Source organism: Gadus macrocephalus, chromosome 23 (genome assembly GCF_031168955.1).
Source record: "Gadus macrocephalus chromosome 23, ASM3116895v1".
NCBI classification, from domain to species: Eukaryota; Metazoa; Chordata; class Actinopteri; order Gadiformes; family Gadidae; genus Gadus; species Gadus macrocephalus.
Genome location: NC_082404.1, coordinates 9,132,707 through 9,142,220, shown reverse-complemented (window position 1 = coordinate 9,142,220; position 9,514 = coordinate 9,132,707). Strand labels below are relative to the sequence as shown.

Genomic DNA, 9,514 nt, shown 5'->3' with positions numbered 1-9,514 from the left:
AATAACATCCGCCAACTTGAAAGTCCCTCTAAATAAAATGTCGATCACCGCTCCTCTTAAAAACCACTGAGCACAGCGTGTTGCCCTTTTTTTCATCTTTGTTAATGCAGATCCAAAATGGCGGCTGCTGCTCACCATCTCCACCAGCGAGAGGTAGAGGAAGATGCCGGCGGTGACGCTGAAGATCCAATGCTGCACCGTGGTCTCCGTGGAGACGAACAGGCCGATGTAGAGGCCCAGGAAGGCAGTGAGGGCGCTCAGGAAGTTCATCAGCACCGCCGTCTTCACCGACAGCCCGGCGTTCAGCAGCACCGCAAAGTCTCCTGGGAAATATAATGACACCATAGTGGACCACTCAGAGTGACCACACAATGTCTCATTCATTACATCCCCTATAATCTCATGTCTCATTCTGACTAGTGTATTGCTCATTCGAAACGAGCCGATTGCTCGGCCTTCGGTGTGGCTGCTTGCGGCTTTCTTGAGAACCGATCATCCAAACACGCACGAACCCACGCACACGCACGCACGCACACACACACACACACACACACACACACACACACACACACACACACACACACACACACACACACACACACACACACACACACACACACACACACACACACACAACCACATAGACATACATAAGCTCCTCTCATTATAGTTATATGTCTCATTCGTATCATCAATTTTAATAACTTGTGCTAGGCTAACAAGCATGACCCTCTCATACATCTCGACAGGGGATGCCAACAGTAGCTATGCTAGTCCCCCTCACCACTCTCATGGGGATTCTAATAGAAGCTATGCTAGACCTCTCACCCTTCTCGTGGGGGACTCTTAATGGTAGCTATGCTAGTCCTCAACACCCATCTTGTGGGGTACGATAAAAGTAGCTACGCTAACCCCCTCAGAAGTAGAGCTTGATGCTAGCAGTGGCTATATCATTCCTCTCACCAATCTCAGTAGCTGTGCTAACCCTCTCACCCATCTTGTGGGGATGTGAGCAGTAGCAGTGACGGTGCAAACCCTCTCACCCATCTGGAGGGGATGTGAGCAGTAGCAGTGACGGTGCTAACCCTCTCACCCATCTGGAGGGGATGTGAGCAGTAGCTGTGCTAACCCTCTCACCCATCTGGTGGGGATGTGAGCAGTAGCAGTGACGGTGCTAACCCTCTCACCCATCTGGAGGGGATGTGAGCAGTAGCAGTGACGGTGCTAACCCTCTCACCCATCTGGAGGGGATGTGAGCAGTAGCAGTGACGGTGCTAACCCTCTCACCCATCTGGAGGGGATGTGAGCAGTAGCTGTGCTAACCCTCTCACCCAGCTGGTGGGGATGTGAGCAGTAGCTGTGCTAACCCTCTCACCCATCTGGTGGGGATGTGAGCAGTAGCTGTGCTAACCCTCTCACCCAGCTGGTGGGGATGTGAGCAGTAGCTGTGCTAACCCTCTCACCCATCTGGTGGGGATGTGAGCAGTAGCTGTGCTAACCCTCTCACCCATCTGGTGGGGATGTGAGCAGTAGCTGTGCTAACCCTCTCACCCATCTGGTGGGGATGTGAGCAGTAGCTGTGCTAACCCTCTCACCCATCTGGTGGGGATGTGAGCAGTAGCTGTGCTAACCCTCTCACCCATCTGGTGGGGATGTGAGCAGTAGCTGTGCTAACCCTCTCACCCATCTGGTGGGGATGTGAGCAGTAGCTGTGCTAACCCTCTCACCCATCTCGTGGGGGATTTCATGGCAGAGGATGGCCACAGTGGTTGCCATGCCGCTCTCGGCGGAGGAGGAGAAGGCGGCGCCGACGACCAGACCATCTGCAAAGTTATGAAGGCTGTCGCCCACGACGACCATGACGGCAAGCAGCGGCACCGGGCGCCCTGGGGGGGGGGGGGGGGGGGGGGGGAGACGAAAGAACTCAGAGACCCGCTGCGTTTCCTGGAAGGCCATTCATAGAGCCAGGGCAGTGTTCACTTACTAGAGTGATTACTTCACACACAAGTGTTGGCTCTGTGCGTGTGTGTGTGTGTGTGTGTGTGTGTGTGTGTGTGTGTGTGTGTGTGTGTGTGTGTGTGTGTGTGTGTGTGTGTGTGTGTGTTCGGTCTTACTTTGAGGAGGCGGCCTGCTTGGCTCTGTTTGTTCGGTGGTGTCTGTACTTTCTTCTACAGTTCCCTGTTGAGGACAAATAGTACTCAAGACAAGGCTGAGAGATGATGCAGAGAAACAAAAGCAAATGTCAGACATGGATTTGTATCCTCGATAGCCCAAACAAAATCCAGATGAAATCTCTGTCTGACTCTCAATAAACGTAACATTTAATGATGACAGAGTGTATTCTGGAATGTATGACAAGTGCATTCTGCCAGATGAGACTGCCGCGACTCTTCAGCTTGCTTGGTCTACTATATTATTATTCAGGTTGATTCACCCCCACTCTCAATGTTCTCCGTTCCTCCCACACCAGCATTCATCTCTACTTACATAACAACAACACAGCGGTCCAACCTGAGACAACATTATGTACTGTAGGAATGCAGTCCTTACACCTCAGTGGTTACCGTATGGTTGGACATTTTGATGAAGTGTATTTTATTGATAACGAGTTCTTCATTATTAATGAGAAATAAGGGAAAATGCTGGACTCAAAATAGAAAAATGACATTACAAAATAGAGGAGAGTAAAGGAAACATTTAGGGTCCAAATAACTTGAAAGAATTCGGATCAATCATTTCCGATCCTGCTACTGCTCCCCCCCAGGAGTTAAATCAGTGAAAGCATCCGTTCTAAAACTCTCGCAGCGTCCTGAGTGCTTGTGTTGCACAGGAAACCCAGAGGGACAACGGGCTCACCAGCTGCATGGTGGAGATGGACTTGTCCCTCTCTGATTGCTCGTTGCAGTTCAGCTCCAGAGGCCTGTCGTGTGAATGGCCCTGAAGGAGGAAAAAAACGAGCGTCTGAGATCCAGAGGCCAAATGGTTTGGCTGGCAAAATCCAGCGCAGAAATCATTACTGGTAATGAAATATCTCTAAAAATCGAAATTCTGTCGTTTCCGGCTATGTTACACATCTCTTGACATGTCTTACTATTTGAAGTATTAAGATAGTGTGTTTTACACATCATTACATTTATTGAAAAAAATCAAGTGAAAGACAAGTTATACTATACTATATGGGCCTCTCTACGCCGGTGATGTGTCATACAATTGATTATAATATAGGAGTTCCTCCACAACTTGTCGATTATAAATGAACCGGAAATCGTTGATAAAGCATGCCTTCCGCATTGTTTTTACTTTAACCAATGCGAATGGCTTCTGTGGACCCCAGGGGTTGTGGAGACCTATGGTGTGTACCATTTGGCCTTCAGGTGTATAAAAAGCACAAGGAACTCTCACATGTCCGTGAGATGGAACCAGGACGGAGAAGAGTTTCTCCAGCAGGAAGAAACCATAGATTCCAGCGATGACCCCCAGAACTTTCCAGAGGTACTCCTTCCCCTCCTCAGCTCCATGACCGTGACCACCATGCACTCCAAGGACCTCCAGGGACATGTGAGGATCAGACATGTTGGAATCAAACATGTTAGGATCAGACATGATACTCCCCGGTACTTAAGAGTCTAAACATCTGGATTGTTGTTCAGCACCATCACAGACGTCGACCTGGTTTGTGAAATCATATGACTTTAAGACTTTAAGAACGTGACTACTTATTATGTCATGGCGTGTACAGCTGCAAATAGATTGAATTATCTACTGATGATTCAAATTATGCCTTTGCAACCTTATATATAGCCGGATGTTGATAACAACAAACCTGTACCTTAACTTCGGGACCAAATCATTTGCTCCTTAAATTATTAACCCTAACTATCCACCCCCTTACCTTAATTTGACCCAAATGTAATACATTTTTTCTCTATTCTAAATGCTAAATGTTATCCTTCCTATTTCTGATACCAAAACAAAACTTTTCCTGGAGTAATTAGTGGAAACTAGCACCAGAAAAGCCCATCTGATTCGGACCCTGATTGTCCCCCTCTGAAGAACAGCGCCCTCTACCTGGGGGATGAGGTGCAGCAGGGCGTCCCCAGACAGCGTGCCCACAGCTAGGCCTACAAACAGCTGCAGCAGTAGCTGGTAGGTCTGCTGGCAGGAGCTGAAGGAGATCAGGCAGATACCAAACATGGAGCCCAGCGTGATGAGCAGAACGGCCGCGGTACTGTAGCCATACTCTGGTGGGGGGGGGGGGGGGGGGGGGGGGGGGGGAGAGAGAGAGAGAGAGAGAGAAAGAGAGAGAAAGAGAGAGAGAGAGAGTGAGAGAGAGAGAGAGAGAGAGAGAGAGAGAGAGAGAGAGAGAGAGAGAGAGAGAGAGAAGAGAGAGAGAGAGAGAGATTGGTTAAAGTTAAGATTAGTTAAAAGGGAGTTCAGTAGTTAATAACAAGCTAGTTAACACTCCTAAAATGTGTTATTAAGTTGGCTGGTTGGTTGGTTAATTATTTACTATACTGTTGGTATTGGTCGGTCAGAAGGACAAGTCCATCAGTCAGTCTAGTTTGTTAGTATAGTAGGTATAATTAGTATAGTTCTTTTGATGGTTAGTTAGTTACTTAGTTAGTTCTTCAATTACTAAGTTAGGAGGTCAAAGGTCTTACTCTCCATGGCAGTGGGCGGAGCTGCTCTGGACGCCTGCTCTGAAGACTGACAGGCGTTTCCTAGCAACTGCTGGATGATGGCCGGACATATATGGCTGAAGCTGTCTTTTGAGATCGGCGAACGAGAATCCATGGCAAAAATATCCACCAGCTGATAGGCCGAAAAGCATGACTATAAAGATAATAAAGAAAGAAACATGAATCGTAGTAAGGAATAGTGAATCGAACATGAAAAAGTAGCATTATTATATTTTCTACCGTTTATTCTAAATATCTGCCTCACCGCTGTCCAGTCTGCAGCGGTTATAGTCTGATGGCTGAATTCTTCCTGGTGAGGCCCCGCCTTTTCCTGGGAGGAGCCTGTTAGGCCCCGACTCTTTCTAGCATTGGTGTGGTTAGCTCCTCCTCCTCCCACTCCTAGTTGGTGAAGCAGGTCCTCCAATTCTAAACAAAGACAGGGGAACAGGTGCTTTAGTCATTCCTAGTACACCGTACTAAACACCTCATACAAACCCTTCAAAACGTCATTCTACCTCTACTGTTTTCGTTATGTGACTCGCCAGGAGCAACTTTTCTTTAAAACTCTGTGGTGTTCTGCAGTGTAAAAACCTTGCTCGTTGTGGGCCCTTAGTAGTCTTTAGTCCTGACTTGCTCTACCTCATCCTATAAGGGACAAAATGCTTTGACTACAAACCACAAGGCTGTCTCTTTGTTCTGACCTTACCCACAAGGTGGAGGTCCGTGGTGCAGTTGAGAGCCTGGAAGATGTAGTCGGTGAAGAAGGCAGGCGGCGGGAGGTCTGTCCGGCTGAAACAGTCGCCCAGCAGGAGGTGGGTCAAGATGGCGGCCGCCAGCCGGGACACCGAGGAAGAGGAAGCGAGACCCAAGACCTCCTCCTTTCCTCCAGCCTCTTCCATCAGGTGACCGGCGTCGACACACTACCGGGAGCCAGGAGTCAAACCATCACAAGGACTCCTCTTACCATCCTGCCTCAACTGATTTAACTTTAACAACGCAAATAATTGACGCCTTAAGCATTTGGGAATGAGCAAAGTAAACTAAAACAGAATTATCTAAACTACTATTAGAAATAAAAGCCGTGAGATTGGAAAAATCTATTCCAAAATCATTACATTTTAGTGCTATGTTCCCCAATGGCTATTTGGCTATGCAGGTGATCAATTACTGTACACTCTGTACAGTACACTCACGGGGGACTAGTGTGAGTGGCCCCTAGGGGCCACTCACACTAGGGCCACGGCCCCGTGCCAGATCTCATTTGCATACTAAAGTCTAGAACGTTTGGCTAGTGTGACCACGCCATCCGTATTCCAGCACGGAACAGCCCCTTGGCCACGGCACACTTGGGAGAGGTGTGCCGTGGCCAAAGTACAGATGCTAATGAGATGACACGCGCCCACGTGCGGATACGCAACGTGAGCTGGATGGGGTAGTCCTTGTGCGACCCTCCTTTCTTTATAGGTCCATGCCCTTCTTCCCCACAACAATCATTTTAAACAATGGCGGCAAGCGGTTCACGAGTGGGTTTACGTTGGTGCGATAGTGAAGTCGAGTGTTTACTTGAAATTTGGGCCGACGACAGGATTCACGTTGTTGTTCTCCATTGTTGTTATTGTGGCGAGGACGCTTGGTGGTGACGTATTTATCGTATTACGACGTGATGACGTATGTATGAAGGAGCAATCGTGCCCAGGCCACGGCCTTTGGGAGCAGTGTGACCATGGGCCAGCGGGGGGAGGGGGGGAATCGTGCTGAATCTTCCTGCAGCACGGAACAGGCAAAGGCCCTAGTGTGAGTTGCCCCCTCACTGTACAAGCCAGGCCCTTAGACTGAATGTCTCTCTTATTCTCCAGCAGTATTTCGATGATCTCTACATCACATAACACTAACAACCGTACATGTTCCATGCATCCACACACTGTACTCCACCGCTGATGTCACAGGCACTCTTCATTGGAACCTTGAGTAAAGTCCTCTTTAGTTTAATAAAAAAACTCTTGATTTACAGATTTAAGCATGCACGATCGCCCTTGTTGTTGCAGTGGGGGCCTTTTTACCAATAGTATACTGTTTGAAAATAGCTAGAGATGTCCCACCTGTGTGTGAGGAGAAGCTGGTTGGTAGTGCTGGTTGATGACCTGGAGGATGCTGCGGACCTCCGCGGTGGACAGGAGGTGCGGGTCCTCCTGATCAGGGCTGAGGTTGGCGAGGGCCAGGACGTAGAAGGAGAAGTCTGGGGGAGGTGCGGCGGAGAGTGAGGACGAGGAGGACGCGGCGTTGGAGACGCACAGGTCGGCCATGTGGATGATGTAATAGAGTGTCACCGTGGCGACGCGGGCGTAGTTCTCCTCCCCGATGTACACCTCCCCGTCGTCCTCCAGGGCGGAGAGGACCACGGCAGGCCTCAGGCACTGGAGGAGGAGGAGGAGGTGGTGAAGGTCAAAGGAGGAGGAGGAGGAGGAGGAGGAAGAGGAGGAGAAGAAGAAATGTTTTAGGGCAGCAACACAAAAACTATAGAGACAAGCCACAAAACAAGAGTGGCCGACAACAAGCTGGAGTAGGCCCAGTCACTTCAACTCATGTCAACTTTATTTTGAAAACTCTTCATCAATGCTGCATTCTCAGAGGACTGGCATACTTTACAAAACTTTGTCCCAAAACCGGATACAAAGAGGATAAAGCAGGGAAATTAGCGTTAATCTCAACACAAAGTTGTTCAGACCACAAAATGTCACCGCTAATCGCGAACGAGTGTGCTGAATAAACAGATGGAAGCTATGCTGAGTGCCTGCAAAGTGTATTACGCCAAGTAGAGGGAGAAGTCTAAAGCCACTCAGCATGAGTGGCCCATGAAAGGTCAAAGTTGGAGGCCATAAGCCTCCACATACAGCCACATTCCAGCCACTAAACGCTAGTTTGCCAGGCAAACAAATAAAAAAGAAACCACAATATTACCCGGACGGAAACAACAACCACAACAGGAACAGGAAAAGGAACACTGCAACACTTAAAAATGATAGTACAGCATTGTTTTCTGATTATACAGATACTTTTATTAGGTAATTTGATAAATTCACAGATGAATCTCTGAGTAAAAAGTAAAGAAATAAATCGGAGTAGGAAATTTTAAATCCCCAAGGCTTGTAATGAGAAAATCAATGAAATCATCAGACCCAGTATGCGGATAGAGTCAAAGTTTTGACTAACTTCCTGCAACGCCGCAACACCTCGCAGCAGTGGCTCAACGGAAAACCTCACGATCAGAAGACTAACGCTCTCACGCCATGCTCAACGACAGCAGCCGGTCGGCCAGGCCTGTCGTTGCCTTCTCAGGGCAGGGAAGTTAAAGCTCTTTTAGGGTGTTTTGAGGGCAGGATGGTGCAGTGGGCGGTGATCAATACCTGGTCGCAGCCGTCCTGGGCGCCACCCATCAGCTCCCCGCAGTGCACGGCCCGTAGCGCCCTGCCGGAGAGCACGCCGAGCTGGGCCTTCTGGAGCTGAGGAGGTCCTCCCCCGGGGTCCGACAGACCCAAGGTGCCCAGAGCCTCCTGCAGATAGCCACGCTCTTCACCTTCGACCCCCGGCGCCGTCTCAAGCAGACAGACCACCAGCCACAGCACGTGGATCGCTTCCCTCCTGGCGGGTCTCATTTCTCCTCCTCTCTCCTGGTCGCTGGCCTCCAACGCCCAGGTCCCCCTGTAGCCCGGACACCGTCTGACCTTGGCCTGAACCACAGCTCCCCTCGCTGGGGAGACGCTGCACCTCGGCGGGGGCCTGGGGGAGAACCGGAGGTACAGGAGAGGGGTCCACTGTACGGAACCCAACAGTGAGTTGTGGAAGAAGAGGAGGACTAGGAGAAGGAGGAGGTGGCATCCATAATGAGCCGCGAGGGGGGCCCGGCACGGCACCTTTCACCCCCAGCTCGCCCCCAGAATGGTGGGCCGGCCGGGCCGTGGCTGGGGCCCCTCTGACCACAACAAGAGGATTAGTGCAAGGAAGTGAGAGGGAACAGAGAAGGGGGGTGGGGAGGGGGTCCGACTGGAGAGAAACTAATTAATGTTGTATGAAGTATAGAGGAAAGCAGAGTGCGAATGCGCCGGCATGGTCCCCTCACAGTGAAGTAGCAGGTTGGTAAACCTCCAAAGCTCCAACCTTTAGGACAAAAGGTTGTTGTTTATGAACAGCCCGCAGAGAGAGGTTTATGGGTTTTAACCATAGACTGTCTTGTTGTAGTCCGTCTTAACACACTTTACACGCTTAAAAACAAGGTTTTCTGAGTGGTAGTGACTCACATTCTGCTGCATGTTCTGTATGAGGAGCTTGAACTCTATGAGTAACATCATGGGGACACAGTGCTGGTTGGCACCAGTAGATGATCTGTTCTCAGTGATTGTCTGAGTCAGCCCTCCGCCCTGCCAACGGTAGCTGTTCGCTCTGTGTCTGCCCCCACATCCAGCCTACGGCTCCACACACACACACCATTACAAACGACCCAGCCAGGAGAGAAATACCACAGCATAGCAGGCCAGGCCTACCGTAGTTGTTGTCGTTGTTGTTGCCGACCAGAGCAGGCGCCTCTGTTCCTCGGGGGAGAAGAGAGAGAGCGAGGGTTTGTTGTGGGCAGCCTTCTTATGAGAAAGTAAAGAAACGCTGGAAGCTCAGGAGGCTTAAAGTCCAACTCTCTGCTGTTGCCATGGAGAATTCTGCCTCCTTTCCAACAATGAGGGATGAGGGAGCACACGGTCGGAGCAGGGGAGGGCGCCAGAGGAGTGGCTATTCACGATCTCCGGGCCATGCCTCACCCTTTACTTACTCCTCGAACATAGGTCTGA

The 9,514-nt window shown here is 49.9% G+C and overlaps 1 protein-coding gene across 1 annotated transcript in view; it reads right to left on the bottom strand.

Annotated features, from left to right (window-relative positions):
* The window catches only part of LOC132452921 (zinc transporter ZIP12-like), a 10,370-nt gene extending 1,169 nt beyond the window's left edge, over positions 1–9,201 (bottom strand). Inside the window, exons 1-11 of the mRNA XM_060045756.1 lie at positions 8,084–9,201; positions 6,779–7,093; positions 5,386–5,599; positions 4,945–5,105; positions 4,662–4,833; positions 4,069–4,241; positions 3,403–3,546; positions 2,857–2,937; positions 2,115–2,178; positions 1,728–1,886; positions 7–323 (exon numbers count right to left, since the gene is read on the bottom strand). Coding sequence (XP_059901739.1) covers positions 7–323; positions 1,728–1,886; positions 2,115–2,178; positions 2,857–2,937; positions 3,403–3,546; positions 4,069–4,241; positions 4,662–4,833; positions 4,945–5,105; positions 5,386–5,599; positions 6,779–7,093; positions 8,084–8,332 — 2,049 coding nt within the window. The 5' untranslated portion in view covers positions 8,333–9,201. The remainder of the gene's footprint in view (positions 1–6; positions 324–1,727; positions 1,887–2,114; positions 2,179–2,856; positions 2,938–3,402; positions 3,547–4,068; positions 4,242–4,661; positions 4,834–4,944; positions 5,106–5,385; positions 5,600–6,778; positions 7,094–8,083) is intronic.
* Positions 9,202–9,514: the final 313 nt, after the last annotated feature.